This window comes from Peromyscus eremicus, chromosome 14 (assembly GCF_949786415.1).
Source record: "Peromyscus eremicus chromosome 14, PerEre_H2_v1, whole genome shotgun sequence".
Taxonomy (NCBI): Eukaryota; Metazoa; Chordata; class Mammalia; order Rodentia; family Cricetidae; genus Peromyscus; species Peromyscus eremicus.
In genome coordinates this window covers 6,908,992-6,926,433 of record NC_081430.1, presented here as the reverse complement: position 1 = coordinate 6,926,433, position 17,442 = coordinate 6,908,992, and the positions used below count along the sequence as shown (strand labels likewise).

General features: G+C 42.2%; 1 protein-coding gene across 1 annotated transcript in view; it reads right to left on the bottom strand.

Annotated features, from left to right (window-relative positions):
* Crppa (CDP-L-ribitol pyrophosphorylase A) overlaps positions 1–17,146 on the bottom strand; it is a 291,765-nt gene extending 274,619 nt beyond the window's left edge. Inside the window, exons 1-2 of the mRNA XM_059279633.1 lie at positions 16,627–17,146; positions 8,099–8,375 (exon numbers count right to left, since the gene is read on the bottom strand). Coding sequence (XP_059135616.1) covers positions 8,099–8,375; positions 16,627–16,877 — 528 coding nt within the window. The 5' untranslated portion in view covers positions 16,878–17,146. The remainder of the gene's footprint in view (positions 1–8,098; positions 8,376–16,626) is intronic.
* Positions 17,147–17,442: the final 296 nt, after the last annotated feature.

The following is a 17,442-nucleotide window of genomic DNA, read 5'->3' as shown; positions in this document are numbered from 1 at the left end:
GGGGATATGATATAGAAATGTATTATATAGAAATGATAGGATAAAGGGGTAGATTATTGAATCTACTCTGAAAAAAAAGGGAGGGTATAGATATGATAAGATAAAAAGGTAGATTATCAAATCTACTTTTAAAAAGCAACTACTTGCTTTAAATATTTTACATTGATATGTATCTTTATATATTGATACAAACTTGAGATTATTTTTGTTAGAACATACTGTACATACATTTCAACTCTTATTCAAGGTATTGTACCTATACAACTTATTTAACAATGTAATACAAATTTCTAGTCCTTGAAAGTTATTATTATCAACTAATTGGGATATAAAGAAATGCAAGCTAGTAGTTAATCACCTATTACAATGGAACCTGTCAGGTTAGGTATGTTTTCAAGGTCAAATAGATATATTTTAGACAGACAGGTCATCTTTAAATACTTCAGAGATCTACAGAATATGTCATTTAAGATGTTTTAATAACAGTTTGTTTTTGTTTTTTGTTTTTTAATGACAATGAGACATGCCTCCTCCTAGCAGCACCAATCTACTTCAGAGAAGATGATGGGCATAGAAGAAACTCCATATAGAGTTTACTTTCTTTGTGGCAAAAGTTAGCCACTGGGCAAGAAAGATCAGATAACAGAACAAGCCATTAGATTAAAATAGAGGCCAGGCAGTGGTGGCACACACCTTTAATCCTAGCCCTTGGGAGGCAGAGCTCCGTCTGGAACTCTGTGAGTTCAAAGCCACCCTGGACTACATGAGATTGACTCAGTCTAGGAGAAAAAAACAGAATCAGGCAGTAGTGACAAACACCTTTAATCCCAGTACTGAGAAGCACACATGCCTTTAATCCCAGGAAGTGACGGCTGAGTAGAGAAAGGTATATAAGGCGTGAGGAGACAGGAACTGAAGGCTTTTTGGCAGAAGCATCCCTTTCAGCTGGAGGTTCTTTCAGGCTGAGAAGCTAATGAGGTAAGAGGTGGTGGCTGTAGCTTACTTTGTTTCTCTGATCTTTCAGCTTTCACTCCAATATCTGGTTCTGAGTTTTTTATTAATAAGACTGTTTAGCATTTGAACAACAGAGGTCTGATAAACCAACACCAAAATCTCAAGGAAGCGCCACATTCACAATTCCAGGTTGATCACAATGTCAGACCAACTCCCAGATGAAGATCTAGATTTCATATGGTCTGGAAGAATCTGAAACACAAAGTTTCCATGGACTCAGAACACATTACTCAGTACCTCAGTGTGTCCACAATAATCAGGCAGCTGTTATGAGCCTCAGGGTCCATACTACAGTTTCCTGAAATACACATGACTCATTAAATGGATTCCCTGTGATTCAGTTTAATCTGCAGCCCCCTCCACCTCTGTGATGGTGAGCCAGCTCAAAGCATTAACCCTCTAATGGCATCACAGGCCTTTTTGGTGACCAGCTCCCATCCCAAATTACATCATCCTTCATGAGCATCAGCTGAGGAAAGATCCCAGCTCAGAAATAGAAAAAACAAAACAAAAAAACCTATTAGTTAGAAAGTCTAAGTCTGTAGATTTTTCCAAGAACTTAGAACAAAGGCCAACGAAATCCTTTATTATAAAGCATACTGACAATACATCTAGTTTCTAAATCAGGAAGGCCCAAGATATTAGAAAGAACAGTTCTAGAAGAAGCCATATTGTTATACCTTGGAAAATAACCTGGGATGTAGAAGTACACACAGCAAATCTGACCTACTTTATAAATTGACTGGGAAAACTGAAATATATGCAAGCAAGCACAGAAACATCAAACCCTTCACCCAAAGCAAAGAAGGCACATAAGCAGCTTTCCATGTCTCTTTCAGGGGCAAGTCTTTTGGAAACCGATAGATACTGCATCCTTTACAATCCATGCTATGAGTATCAGTTCTTACAGTATGCAGTAGCTGGACATTGCCTGTTCTCCCAATATGGAATACCCTGCCTGTCCCTGTACAATGAGTCTCAACCACCTTTTAGACATCCTTTAATATCCCAGCATACTTTCACCCTCTAACATTTCCTTGTAAGAAATTCTTGATGCTATTCATCTTAACATCTGAATTGGAAAACCATATGATTACTTCATGTTTAGAAGAGATGGAGGTATCTATTTTTGTCAAAATGGCAGTAATATTTTCTTTTAAAACCATTGAATAAAAAACAAAACCAATAAATATAAGCCAGAATTTTACCAAAAGATTTTTAAAGGATGTGACTGAGCTCATGACAAAACTTCCTGAGAGTAACAAAGACAACAGCTAGAAACAAAGGAAGTAATTTATAAAGATGCTTTGGGTGGACAGGGACATTTACCTTCAGTAGACAATGAAGAACGATAACTAACATCGTGAGCCTGAACCACTTGGTTAGGATGAGGCTCTGACATGGGCTCACAAAGGGTAGAACACCCAAGTCAAGGAAGCCTGCAAGCAAGATTGTCTTGGCTTTAGACCTATACTGCAAGGACAGCTGCTCCTGAAAAGTCCTAATGATCAGCTTGGCATATGTGCAGGAATAGTTTGATTTAATATTACCCAGGATCTACAAAACCGCAAGCCAAGAATCAGTGTACTGCTGCTCGAAGTTGGTAATGTGCTTGGAACTGCTGGCAGCAAGAACATAAATCCAGGCTTCAGAAATGCACCCTCTCCCATGTCCGCGGGATTCTCCCTGATGAAGTCCTGCCAAACAAGAGCAGGACTCGTTCTTCGACATCTGTTGCAGCTCAAACTGTAGGGCAGAGGAGGAAACGAATCACGAGCAAAAGTGAACAGAAAGGAAAAGCTGGAGAGCTACCAAGAAGTACAATTAGCTGCAATGTATAAATGGTTTAAATATTAAAGGATAAAATGTGAAATCAAAGCAGAAGGAGGACTAATCACATTTGAAAACGGACTAGAAAGAACTCCAGAGAACTGAAAAATATTCAGTGGATTCCTAACCAGGAGATCAGACATAGCTAAAAAGTAAACGAAATAGAAAACAGATCACCTAGGACTGGGCATCCAGAAAACACGGAAACGGGGAAGAAAAGCTAGACATGAAGATGAGATAAAAGGACCTAGCATGCTTATACATAAAGAAAAGGAAAATATAGTCAGATAGGAAATGCAGCAGAGAACAACCAGACTTTTTTTTCCAGAATTTTCTAGAATAAAGCTGTGAATCCAATTCCTTAAAGGACAGTAAGGAAGGGAAGCAGCTCATGTGCAGACACTTCTACGAACTGAACCACGGTGAGGAGAAATAGATAAACGTCTTTTTAAAGGTAACTTACTTTCAAGGGAATATCAACAATGTACCTGTTAGTGTTTTATTTTTTAAATGACCTGTCAGTGTGGCTTTGCAGACATGAGTACAGGCCCCTACAGAGGCCAGAAGAGGACATTAGATCCCCTGAAGCCTGAGTTACAGGTGTTGTGTGCCACAAGACATGAATGCTCTTCTTTGGTTTTTTAACTTTTATTCTTCTTTCATATTTTACATTCCAACCACAGTTTCTCCTCCCTCCACTCCTTCCAGACCCTCCCCTCAACTCCTCTATTTCCAAAATCAACTCCTTCTCCATTTTCCTTCACAAAAGGAGCAGGCCTCCCAGTGATGTCCTTAGCACACAGCCTCACAAGTTACAATAAGACTGGGCACAAACTCTCATATCAAAGCTGGATAAAGCAGCCCACTACACCATCTCTCCATCTCCATGGGAAAACAATTTTAACAGTCTGGTTTATTTCACAGACTTATCAAAAGCAGAGGGAAAAGAAAACAGGAAAAATGACAACCTATTTTTAAAGTAATGGAAAATTTCACTTAGTATTTTATATCCAAATTAACATTAATAGTAAGAAAGAGATACTTCTGTAAGAATCTAGCCACTAGCCCTATAAAAGCCATCTTTCCTCCATGTGGATCTTGAAAATGTAACCACACAAAGAGAAACTGTGTGCTGGTTGACACTCCCAAGCTTCTATATGCAGCCAACCTTCTTCTTAGTTGCTTGGTGTATCCCATCTCCATTGATAGTTTTTAAACTATCTGAGTTCTAGCTGAGTGGTCATGACTCAGGTCACTCTTCACATTTTGTGGACAGGTTAAAACAGTATTTGCCACCCTTTGAATAATTACAACTACTCTTATCTCAACTGCACTTGCTTTTTCATGATTCCAAGCCTAAGGTGGCAGGAAACATCACTTGCAAGCACCTGAGTTGCTGTGGCAGTATTCCAGGTACTGCCAGCCCCTTACAGAAACTGTGGACAGAATCACGTCAGTAGAAAACCTGTTCCTTAGAGTAGACCCTCCCACATCATCTCAATGTGGCCTTTAAGCTCTTCATCATTCTAAAGCTTACAGATAACTAGAGCAATTCTCAATAAACTTTGCCTATAAACATGGAAATATGTTCTGTCTAGTAGGGTCTGAGTGACTCCTCCATGAAAATTCCAGTTTTGCCTGTATTTTAGTTCATCTAAGAACTGATTTTTATTGCATAGAAGTTTGTGGGTCTCTGGATTTAAGCTTTAACCAACTGTAACATCTAGTTAATCATTAATGAATTGAGAAAAATCTTTAATACACATATCCATATGAAACTCATGATTCTACCATTCATGAAAAACATCCTTTCCCATCCACAAAACCAAGGCAATATCTCCCAATGAAACCATATTTTTTGTTTTTTTCCAAAAATTAATGACATAAAGTTTTGGTTTTGAATCATACTTTTAAATGTAATTAGAAACGTCCAAATTTCATTAAAAATAAAAGTTGTTGATTTTAAGATATACATGTGACTAAATTTTCAAAATAGTTTGATTCACAATTTAACAAAGTGACAGTTTAACAAAAATTACCACAAAACTTTGTCAATGAAAAACAACACAGCTCTTACCTCAACAGGAATAAGGGATAATTTATTTGGAGCCAAATTTGAGTGACCATAGCCTAGGAACACAGATTTAGGTTACTCTAAATTTTGAGTTCCAATGTGGAAGCAGTTTCACCAAGTTTTATAGTATCAAAACAAAGAAAGTAATAAATCCAGACACTTTCAAATGCATTGGTGGAAATATCACAGAGGTGGTCACAGCAAAATGAGGAATGCTCTATTAGCTGTGCATGCTATCTGATGACAATCTTAACTTGGGGGTTGGAGGAAGTTAGTGTTCAGCTAAGTTAATAGATGTCAAAGGCTTTTTAATCTATGAGTCATGAGATATTACTTCCAACACAGAGGTGGGCAAGGAATGGATATTCAGGGGGCTAAAGCTAGCTAGAGATGAAGTCTCCAACCTCTCCACATCACTGCAGTCCTAATCACTCAATCTGTTTTTACAGACAGCTTCTTTTCAAGAATTCTCCTTGATGTGTTCAATAAAAAACAGCTGCCATACATTTTGATAATGTTTATTAATGACATGAGAAACAGTGACACTCTCAGCATATTAATTAGAACAAGAAAAAAAATCTTTTGTCCCTTAAGACACCACCAAGAGAATTCCCAATACAAAAACAAATCTGAGATCTATTAAACTATACCATCTATGAAGCATTTATCTAAATTGTGCTATTATTAACAAAAACCCAGGAGTCAGATATTAGGATATATCAAGAAAGCAGGGGAGGAACGACCAGCTGACCCTCTCTCCACCTTCCCAGATGGAAAAGACCGGTGAATCTTTCTAAGCCCCTCCCTACTCTTTCCTGTGTCTCTCTATCATATTCCTGGCTTCTCTATGGCTAATTCAAGTTGGCTAGTCACTAACTCCACTCCCTGATTCAAGGTTAACTTTATTAACAGTCTTGGAGTGTCAATGCAATCAAATATCCCACAACACATCTCTTGAAACGGCCATCCCCTCTTATAACAGGATTGAAATTGACCCCAGCATGCCGGAATTTTTTTATTAAACTCTCTTGCTGATTCCAAACATGACTGGTGGTCTTTTGTAGCCAGAAGTTTCTCCGGTCCTACCTGGCCCAGAGGTCAGGACAAATCTCTCCACTTGCGTCTCTTAGCCGCTTGGTCCCAAGTAAACACACAGAGGCTTATATTATTTACAAACTATATGGCCTATTGGCTCAGGCTTCTCGCTAGCTAGCTCTTACAACTTAACTCAGCCCGTTTCTATCAATCTGTGCATTGCCAGGTGGCTTCGTGCCTTTCTGGTACTTTCACATCTTGCTTCTCCTGGCTGCGGCTGGCAGTGTTTGCCCCACTCTCTTTTCTTCTGCTCTCTCTCCAGCTCAAACGTATGGCAGAACCTTATTCTGCCTCACCATTGGCCAAACAGATTTATTTATCAACCAATCAAAGCAACACATATTCACAGCGTACAGAAAGACATTCCACAGCAGCCCTTTATGGGACTTCTCTCGGACCCTAACACTGTTTGTTGTGTAGCAGTTTCCTCAGAGACAAACCCCCAGCTCCGGGAGAAGGGCATTAAGCTCAGGAAGTAAACAACTTAGCGGCTTCGGGAAGTCTCTGAAACCGACTAGTGACTCTAGCTAGGCTTCTCCCTCCCCAAGGTTATAAAAGCGCTAAGAACTGAGTGGCCTCTGGAAGAGACAGAACAGTCCGCCACCTAGAAAGACTCTCAGACAAGTGGAGCTGCCTAGAAAGGAGAGCTCCGCCAAGCGGCTTTAAAGAAACAGAGTTCAGTCAAACTACCTGGAAGAAGAGACCAGCTGAACTGCCTAGAAGAGACTGAGACCAAATCAGCTACCTGGAAAAAGGCCCTTTCTCCAACCTGAAAAGCTGCCTGCAGGCTGTGCAGGATTTCCAGCTCATCTGAGCGTCACCTAGGCGGGGGCCAGCTTTCAGTGATGCAACTGTCTTTAAATCATTTCTGCACCTGTGAGTCTACTCACCCACATTCTTATAAATACCGCCGATTAAACTCCTTGGCTCATCAAGTTGGACTTCGGTGGTATCCTCACTTTAATCTGTCATTGGTTCCCCATCTGGGGTGAGCAGACATTTGTTCATGTCTCCCCACGAATAGTGTCACACAATATTTTTTGTCTCTGTCTCAAGTTTAGAATGCAAACTTAAGTTTAGTATCTGTGCCCATATTTACAGACATTTACCTGGTAAGAACAGAAAAAAGTAACCACGCTCTACACATGGCAATAGGTGTGTTTCCCAGCCTGTGTTTATCTGCGGCCACAGAAAGGAAAGCAGTCTTGTTGTCTTCAAATGACTCACTGGAAGCAATGCAAAGGTCAGGTGCTATCTACCCTGGAACATAAGCCATCTCTGGAAGAGTCAAGGTACGAAAACAAGTTCCATGGGCCAGGTCTTTGTTAACTGTGTACATACTGTACTTTTACCAGATTTCTATGCATTTTGGAAATACAACTGCTTATGAATTTAACTCATTAAAGTTCCATTTGTGTACATATATTTATAAAGTTCATTAGAAAAAACTTTCAAATAAATAAAAACATCACACACCAACATCAACCCAATCCAAAGTCTATACAACTTAATGAAATTATATACAGTTAGAATTGGCATTGAAATAGAAACTGTGAAACAGCATATTAAATTTCACATTTTCAGTATTGAATATACTTGATATGTTCATCCACCACCAAAAACGAAGAATTCAGAACAGAATTAGTACTAGAAAAATAGTTAGCTTTATTTCCTCCTTCACAACTCATGTCCATTACCTACAATGTCAAGAAGAAATAAACCGCATATTCTCTCATATGTGGAATCTAGCCAGTAATATGTGTATATATGTAAACAAATATACACGTTGGTACAGTACAGCATGAAGAGAAAAAGAAAAGCAATTTATAGGGGTATAAGGAAGGACTGAATGAGTGTAACAGGCATATATTCTAATGGCATCATTAGTGAATCCTCCAAACGGTTCATATGATATACCAAAAAAAGTTCAAGTCTCACAGTCTACAGTGCTATGACAGCCCTAAAGTAATGTCTTCAGCTTATGTAGCCAGTTAGAGACAGTTAAACACATTTCTATCAAAAATTCAACAAATTAACCATACCGCAGTGTTTGCCCCTCACCCATCCTCAGTGTCAAACACTCACCCCATGCTCCTTAGCTGCCATGACAACTCTCAGGAGAATATCTTCCTCCACAAAAGGTCTCACAGCATCGTGGATAATCACCACTTCTGGCTTAGTGAGTTTACAGTCTGGCTGATCCTCTGCCAGGGCTCTCAGTCCATTGAAAATCGACCTGTGGCGCGTGGCTCCGGCCTCAGCTAGTGAGATGCGCTTGTGCCCATACCTCTGGATGATGTTCCTCATTGCTTCCATGTTCTCCCCTGTCACTGCCACAACAATGTCCTTTATCCAGCATACTCTAAAAAGAAAGCATGTGTGCATTTAATAGACGCGGACTTTAAAGCTCATAAAAAAAAAAAAAAAAACTGCATTCCAGTATAAATAAGCTACCAATCTATCTACATTGGGAGATTATTCCTGAAGGCTCAGTTGTCACACGTTTTGATTAGGTCTGGCAATCAGTAAGCATTTCACACTATCAATGGAGGTGATTTTTCACACTCTGTGTATCTTTCATGGCATGGTACATAAAGTATACATACATATATACATTAGATTTTTTCCTTCAATTAAATTTGAACAAATAGTATATCTGTAAATTATCTGAGAAAACACACAAAAGAATACGCTTTTACATTTATATTTTTCCTACTATTTTCTCCCACAGTGGGAGAACTCAACACTACTGAGTTCTACCAGCTGACTATCTCAAGATGATCCATGAGCTGCAACCAACCACTCTCCTGTGAAAATTAAGTATCTGCCCTCACATAGCCCCCCCAGACTGAACACAGTCCATACTGATGGGCCTCACACAGCTCCCCCAGACTGAACACAGTCCATACTGACGGGCCTCACACAGCCCCCCCAGACTGAACACAGTCCATACTGACGGGCCTCACACAGCCCCCCCAGACTGAACACAGTCCATACTGATGGGCCTCACACAGCCCCCCCAGACTGAACACAGTCCATACTGATGGGCCTCACACAGCCCCCCCAGACTGAACACAGTCCATACTGACGGGCCTCACACAGGCCCCCCAGACTGAACACAGTCCATACTGACGGGCCTCACATAGCCCCCCAAGACTGAACACAGTCCATACTGACGGGCCTCACATAACCCCCCAAGACTGAACACAATCCATACTGACGGGCCTCACACAGCACCCCCAGACTGAACACAGTCCATACTGATGGGCCTCACATAGCCCCCCCAGACTGAACACAGTCCATACTGACTGGCTCTGGATAAGAAAGTGTGGCAGGCTTATAGACAGTAGTCTTAGCCAGCAAGTGACACTGGGGACCTGCATGTTCCAAGGGCCCCAAACCAGGACAAATGCCTCTGACCCACATTGTCAATTCTGAGTAAAAGTCATTTAAATTCTCTAAAATTGTATATACCAACTACAAAAAAGTAATTTAAAATAAGAAAAATTAAACAGAATTATAAGCCAACAAAATCCTATATATTCATGCTAGAATAGTTAAGTCCTGGAAATACACCAAGTATCAAAACCATAGATAACAAGAAAAGCACTTAACATGTGTTATGCACGTCTCATTTTTTAACTTGTAGGATAGTCATGTAATACCTCTATACCATCTCTGAAAGAGGTACTTTTCAGAAGACATTTATACGATAATTAATATAATATACTTCTATAATTTATGTGATAGATTCATATAATGTCTTTACTATCTTTGATAGTATAAAAATATATACCTCTGTATTTCTGTTTTATTCAAAATGAATAAAGATAGGAAGATGCCATTTTTTCATTGACAATACAATATTCCTTTTTTGGTGTTTTTTGTTTTGTTTTGTGTTTTGTTTTATATAATTCATCTTCTGGAGTATAGGCCCCATAGCAACACATATCTGTCTTGTTTTACACAAAACTCTTATCCAAGTGTTTATTGGATGAATAAATTGCTCACAGTGTAACATCTTACAACACTTGTGGGCTAGTTTCCTTGATTTTAACCTTAGATTCTAAGTAAGAGGTACTCAATTACTTTTACATTTTACATTTTACCAGACATTTCAAAATGACTTTAATGATAAAAATGACGCAATAACAGGATGCCCATGAGCAATCTGTAGTCTTTATAAGTGATAAAGACTCCAGAATGAGATCACTTGTAAATTGTTCCTTGGTTTGCTTAGCCCATCCCCCACACCAATCTCATTCTTGACAACTCTAGAATTTACCCTATCCTAGGAGTGTGGAAATTATGCTGTTCACAAAGATTCTAGCAACTGGCAAATCACCACCCTTCAGTCCTGCCTCACTGTGGAGTTCTGAAAGGTTTTGGCTTAACTTCCACAGCTGTGATCCATCATTCTTTCTTGCAATCTCTTTTGTCCAATACTTAATGGGGTTCTGAACTGTCTCCTCATCTTATCCCAACACAATCTACTCTTGCTACTTCTGGATGATCCCTCTCATGGTCAAAGCCTAGGGCCATGCTACTAGGCTACTAGGGCCATGTGTTCCAGGCCCATAACACACAGGCCTCCCCTCTGCCACAACCCTCTCACTTTCCTGCCTAGCTGCTTCCAGAAGGGAGAGTAACGTTGTCTGGGTCAAAATGCACCCACAGGCTCATGTATTTGAACATTTGGTCCTCAGCTGATAGGATACTTAAAGACACCATGGAACCTTTAGGGCAAGACTCGTGGCTAGCACTAGTGGGTCCCCAGGCTTTTGAAGGTTAAAACCAAGCCAGCAACCAGCCTACATTCTCGACTTTCAGGTTAGCCCTGCTGACCCGCTTCCACTGCCTTCCCCGCTGTAACAGGGCTATCCCCTGCAAAGCAGAGCTTCCCCTCCCTTAAGCTGATCCTCTCACAGTGATGAGAAAACCGAGAGAGAGGGGAACACATCCCCTTACAAGCACCCTCTGTATTGTTCTGGTTTCTCCATACTGCCCTCCCACTCTCCCATCAGACTAACCCAAATCTGAGGCCTCCTTGCTCTCCAGCTGCAGACCCAAGGCCAATCCAGGAAACCTCCTTTGACTACAAAGCTGGGTGCAATCTCGGTACCATCTATTTCCAAAGACTCGTCCCCAAAGATTATTAAGACCATGCTGCAGTCTGAAATGTTCTCTCTGCTCTCAGAAAGACTACATCCCAGAACTTGGCACATATTTTACTTTCAATAATATTAGCTACAGAAACAGCTAAAAATGTGGAATCTTTGCTAGCTCCTGTGGGCTGTGTTTAGAATTTTACATGCACTATCTCAATACCCAGCTCTTTGGGATAAATTGCTACAGTCTCAATTTTACTTTTGAGGTCACAGAGATAATGACCTGCCCATAACCACACCAATAGCAAATGAAGGGATTGGGCTAAACTCAAACCGACTTTGGAGCTTATGCCATTAACCTATATAAATGTACCAACACTGTCTCAGAGGAAGGTGTGACATCTAAGAGAGGAAAAAGTCATTCTGGACCATTTTGTATCTAACACTTCAGTATTGTTACCAGGCTAAAACATGTGGCTTTGCTGCTTTTACAGTAAATAGTCAATTTCCTGTAATTTCTAATGACTCCAACAAAGGAAAGTATTCCTTTATCCATGTATTTACTGGGACACTGAACAAATGTCAACCAAGCATCTGGCACATGCCCTCACCTATGCATTATTATCACACATCATATGTTAATAAATATTTGCCAACTGAACAAGACAATGCTTGAATAATTAGGTAAAAATGCTTTTAAGAGATTATTTATCCAGGGGTGAGGTGGTGCACGTCTTTAGTCCCAGCACTCAGTGGCAAAGGCAGGAGGATCTACATGAGTTTGAGACTAGCCTGTCTACAAAGAGAGTTCCAGGACAGCCAGGGCTACAAAGAGAAACCCTGTCTAATTATATAATGTGGTCCCATGTTAACTTCTCTTTTATATAGAATAATACAATATAGAATATTATAATAAATATTCACCTACATCAGTGGCAAGTAATTCACTTGATTCGTAAGCAGTTTACCTTTGTTTCTTTCCATTGCATGCTCTTCCAGAGAGTTCAGCTCAGATAACTTTAAAGAGTTTAATGAAAAATTACATTTATCTAAAATATGAAAGAATCAAGAAGAAAAATGAAAGGATAACACATAAGCATTCAAATATCTGTTCCATGATTCCCTTTCTTTAAAATAAAGTAGATGTAAATAGTCATAAACAGCTAAACCGCCAGGCGGTGGTGGCACACGCCTTTAATCCCAGCACTTGGGAGGCAGAGCCAGGAGAATCTTTGTGAGTTCAAGGCCACTCTGGTCTCCAAAGCGAGTTCCAGGAAAGGTGCAAAGCTACACAGAGAAACCCTGTCTTGGAAAAACAAAAAATAAATAAATAAATAATAAAATAAACAGCTAAACCTGTAGCTTTAGACCATTCCCAGGCAATTATATAAGCTTTATTAAATGTATGAGTGTTTTGCCTGCACACATGTATGTCCACATACAGTCGAGTGAGACTAGAAGACAGAACAGATGAGTGTGGGCTGCCATGTGGGCACGGGAAACTGAACCGGGTCCTCTGCAAGATCAACAAGTACTCTTAACCACTAAGCCATCGTTCTAGCCCTAACTTTATTAAGTTGAATTTATAGTAGGTCTTGGTTTGTTTTTGCTTTTTTTGGTGGGGGGGGGGGAGTGCTATTGTTGAGATGGTGTCCAATACCGATTGCCCTGGAATGCACAACCTACCCCAAGCTGGTCTCAAGCTCCTGCACTAGCCTCCTGACTGACAGATTTACATATGAGAGCCACCATGCCCAGCTTTACAATGTTTTACACCACTGTTTTTCAAAGCATGCATTTCAGGAATTGCTATATCATGAGAACTTCCATTAAGTTAAATCTCGTGTCCTTGATTAGGTTACATACAAATGAGAATAGAATTATAGCACAAAAGAGGAAAAAGTCCCTCAAAAAAGTGATAGTTTAGAAAACATTACTCCATACCACTCAAGAAGTAGTAAGCTTACTATGCTATTTTGTTCAACAACCAGGACCTGCAAGCTTTTGTAAGTACTGTTTGTATTTCAAAGGATTTATTCACATTCTTTTCAAATCACAGAATTAATTTTTAATTCTATAAAAGACTTTTAATAATGCAAAATCATGAGACTGTAAAAGACCTTAAGTGCCTCACACAGTGCGTGCTGAATAGCAGCATCTGGTCTACCTCTGAGCTGAAAACAAGTCCACACCAAACCCCGGCAGCACAATCCCATCAAATCTGCATGAGTATTTCCTTCCTAGCACATTCCATAACAAATATAAACCTAGCCCCAAGCTCTATAACACCTACAGACATTTTGAGGAGGAAATATAATATCTCAGAAGTTACTTTCTTCTGGAATAACAAATGTTACAAGCTTACTCTGCTCAGATGGTTTAATAAAGCTGGTTGGGAATAGAACATGTACACAAATTTCTTACTTAAAAACCTGGGGGAAATCAAGCCTTGTTAACACCTACAAAGCACTCTGGTTCGGGCTGCAGAAATCCCGCCTTAAAGGGACAGTGGCAGATGCTGCTCTCTAACAAGATTGCCTTTGTGGAAACTTGACTCTGAGTTGCACTGCAGCCACTGTCTATAGGGTCCCACCTCTTCATGCCCATTTTGATGATTTAGGACAAAATACTGAGGTAGTGGGGTAGACTGGATGCTAATCCCTTAGCAACAGCAAGTCCTCTAGCTGCAGCTCAGCTCTGTGAGCCTTGGAGCCACTGGTCTTAGCCTGGTTTTGAAGGAATCTCAAAGGCAAGGCAACACAGAGCTCTAATCATGCAACCTGTACAAAATAGGTCAGCCTTACTTCTTCCCTTCGTTTGGACATGACCTTCCGACTTCATCAAACTGATCGTCTTACCATTCAACTAAGAGTGTCTTAAGCACCTTTCTCTTTCTGAATCACTAATCGCCGGGATCAATACTACCTCCTAAACAATTCTCACATCTTGTCTCTCCCATTCTTACGATCTCAGTTTAACTCACATGATCAATATTGCTCATTTAGAGAAACATTCAAGGTATTCTCATCTGACCTGCCCTGAAGAATTTGCAGTGGTCTAAACCAATATTATAGACCAGAACAATTGTGTGTGATTGATATCAGAGGTCAAATTATAATGCTTTGATAAACATGAACCATATCCGAGGAACAAGTTCTCTTAAGAAGGGTCTTCCACCTAAGGGGGCTTAAGAAACCGTAAGAGCTTTAGGGCAAGCGAGGTCACAGCCGACCTGATGGGGCAGCCCAGCCCCACACAAGCATGGCTGAGGTTCACTTCACTTGTTTGGTCTTGTGTAGCTATAATCTTGTCCTTTTCTAAAACTAGTCCACACTAACCAACACTTCTAATCAACATTTTCTTTCCCCAAGTATTTGAAACCAGAAATCAGACTACTGGTAAGAATTTTTATTTCTATGGTCCCCCAGTCACCAACCCCACATTTTGTATCTTAACAACAACGACAAAGAAAAAAAAAAAATCAAGCCTTGACCCCTCTGTGAGTCAGCCAGCTGCAGGTTTTTCCCAGCTACTTCAGCCCCTGCCAAGATCTTAAACATCCCCAGGTATTGGTAAAGCTGTTACCCAGCAGAGTAAAAGAAACCGGCCCCAACCCTGAGCTAAAGTTCACTGAACTGTCAAGTGCATCCTGTAACGCCTTATGCAAAACGCAGGGAAAGAGAACATCACCCCGCCTCTCCTCTGTCAGGAGGATGTGCAGCGGCACTCTGTCTGCTTCTCAGACTCCACACTGTGCCGCCATCCACTGCTTCCTTCTGTGGAATGTCAACCAGACCCTCTGCAAATGGGGCCACTCCATTGTCGGAACTGCTCTACTGTCGATTCTATGGGCCTCCCATTCAGTGACTGTGGGGGACAAGACAATTTCCAACTTCAGATCCAGGAAGAACATTTTTCTAAACAAAATTTGGATACCTAAGTTAATGAACTGAGTTGAGCCTCCTATCAGAACTTAATGCCCCTGACAATAATACTTTGGTCACGTGGCTTCTTGAAACAAAATTTCTTCATAAAAATTGATGTCACAAAGCAATAGTCACATGAGGGACTAAGACTTCAGATCTCAGTTCCTTGTCAATCAAATAAAAAAGTAATCAAAGTTCCCTGAGTTATAACCTGTTATAATTTATCCCAATTTCCCTAGTAGGTTATTAGGATTTCAAATTGCTGTAATCAATTAAGCAAAATGGAAAACAAATGTTCTTTTGCCATATTTTCAATAATATTTTATGATATTTATATTTTATAGTATATTCCATAATATTTTCCAAACATTCTTTTACATTAAAAGATTTAAATTTTGGTGTTCACCTATCTCAGGCTACCACGGTACACGCAAAAAAGCCAATTAATATGAAGCATTTCCCGTGTAAAGAGATGATAAATGAAAACACCATCTACAACTTCCTTCATATAACTACCAAGCAGTCAAAGATTCTCCTGCCAGTGTCCATGGCAAGCCATCCCGTGGCTGGCAGAGATGCCACAAGCCATCCCGTGGCCGGCATGAATGCAGGGGTGCCAGCACGTCTGTGGTGCTAGAACTCTGTAGGTGTGTAGTATTGACAGGGTGGCTGTACGAAGCAGTCTCCGTATTATACAGAGGAATAAAAACCACAGACAGGGATGGTAACTGGAATCGTTTCCAGGTCTGACTGAGTTTCAGATCTAACCACTGGCCTGATTACATTAATCAAGGATGATTGCGGCCCCTTACACTTCCATTTGCCAAATGCCAATAATCAGAAAGTAAAATAATCTTATGAGCAATGCCTTTGTCCCTTTGGCTTTCTGGTGTGTGTTGGGGACGGGAGAGGGAGTTGCTCTCCGGCACAAAATGCCAAGGACAGTGGTTTCTATCAAAGCCTCCTGTAAAGGTTAATGATGCTAAACAACGCCCTCTATCTTGAAATGTAACCACTTCTGGGTTTAAGGCCTCACATAGGTCTGCATCTGACTTCAAAAGTAAAGACCCTGCAGAACTGGAGACCTCTACAATGCTTCCAGCCTCACCTCAGCTCCATCACATCACAACACAAACAGGTCCCTTCTCCTCTCACCACGTCATGGGGGGCCTTCCTAACACTGCCCACTGTTTCTGGCACTAATAACTTCCGTCTCTTTTCTAGGGTGGCTGGCCTCGATCTCACCCTCCAATCCCTCCCGGCTATTGAAAGACTGGAATTAACCCTGCCCTTCTCTCTACTGCCTGGTTATTAGTCCAGGCCGATCTCCCAGAAGAAAAAAAAAGCGTGCCTGCCCAGGGAACTGGAGGTGCGTCCAGGGCCCTGGGGCGCACGCATGCGCGGCGGCAGCGCGCACCAGGCACTCCTGGAGCCGCTCTTCCCGCGGCCCCGCGGGGCCGGCGTAGGAACCAAGTCCCCGGGTCCCTGTGCGCGGCTTGGTCAGCACCCCAGCCGGGTCCCCGCCACGCCTGCCGGGCTGGGCCCGGGTTCGGGGCAGCGGGTGGCCCGCGCCAGTTACCTCTCCAGGGCCTGCAGGGTGTAGCTGATGAGCGGCCTCTCCAGTACGCGGCAGAACTGCTTCGGGGTGCGGACGCCCATCCTCTCCCCGCAGCCCCCGGCCGGCAGCACGGCCGCCACCGCTGCGGGCCGACTCCCGGGCTCGGCCCCGGCGGCAGACACCCGGGACGCCGGGAACGCTGAGCCCGCGCTGGGCGAGCCGCTCACGCAACGCCCCGGCTCAGCGGGCCTGCTGTGCGGCCCGAGCTCCATGACTCGAGCAGAGCTCTGAACCCCGCGGTGCAGGCGGGAACCGAGAGGGGGGCGCCAACACCAGCCCTGGGCCGCGATCGCGGGTCGGGGTGGGCGAGGAGCGGCGCCGAGAAGGGGAAGGTGGGCCCAGGGGCTGATCCCCGCGGGAGCGGCCCAGCTTGTCTTCCCCGCCCGGGCCCAGCGCCCCAGGCAGCGGGCGCTCTTCCTGCTCGTCCCTCTCTCCCTCCGGGCAGGCCCAGCTGAGGCTGCGGTAGCAGTCCTTACCCAAGTTATGGTCACACACACGCAGCTGTGCACGACACAGTCACTGTCCCCATTCTAGATAAGTGGGAAAGATCTGTATTCAAGTTACAGTACAAAGCCCAGATGTGTGCACCTCGGTTATATGAATTTCGTTATCCGCAGATGCGCGGTGATTCTACCAAGCAGTCAGGTGAATGGGATAGGAGAAGTCTAGAACCCAGACCGATTCCCAAACCTGCCTGCACGTTGGAACCACCGAGCAGAGCGTCTCTGAACCCTGTGATCCGTGCTCAAAATTTGGGATTTGATTAGTCTAGTGTGC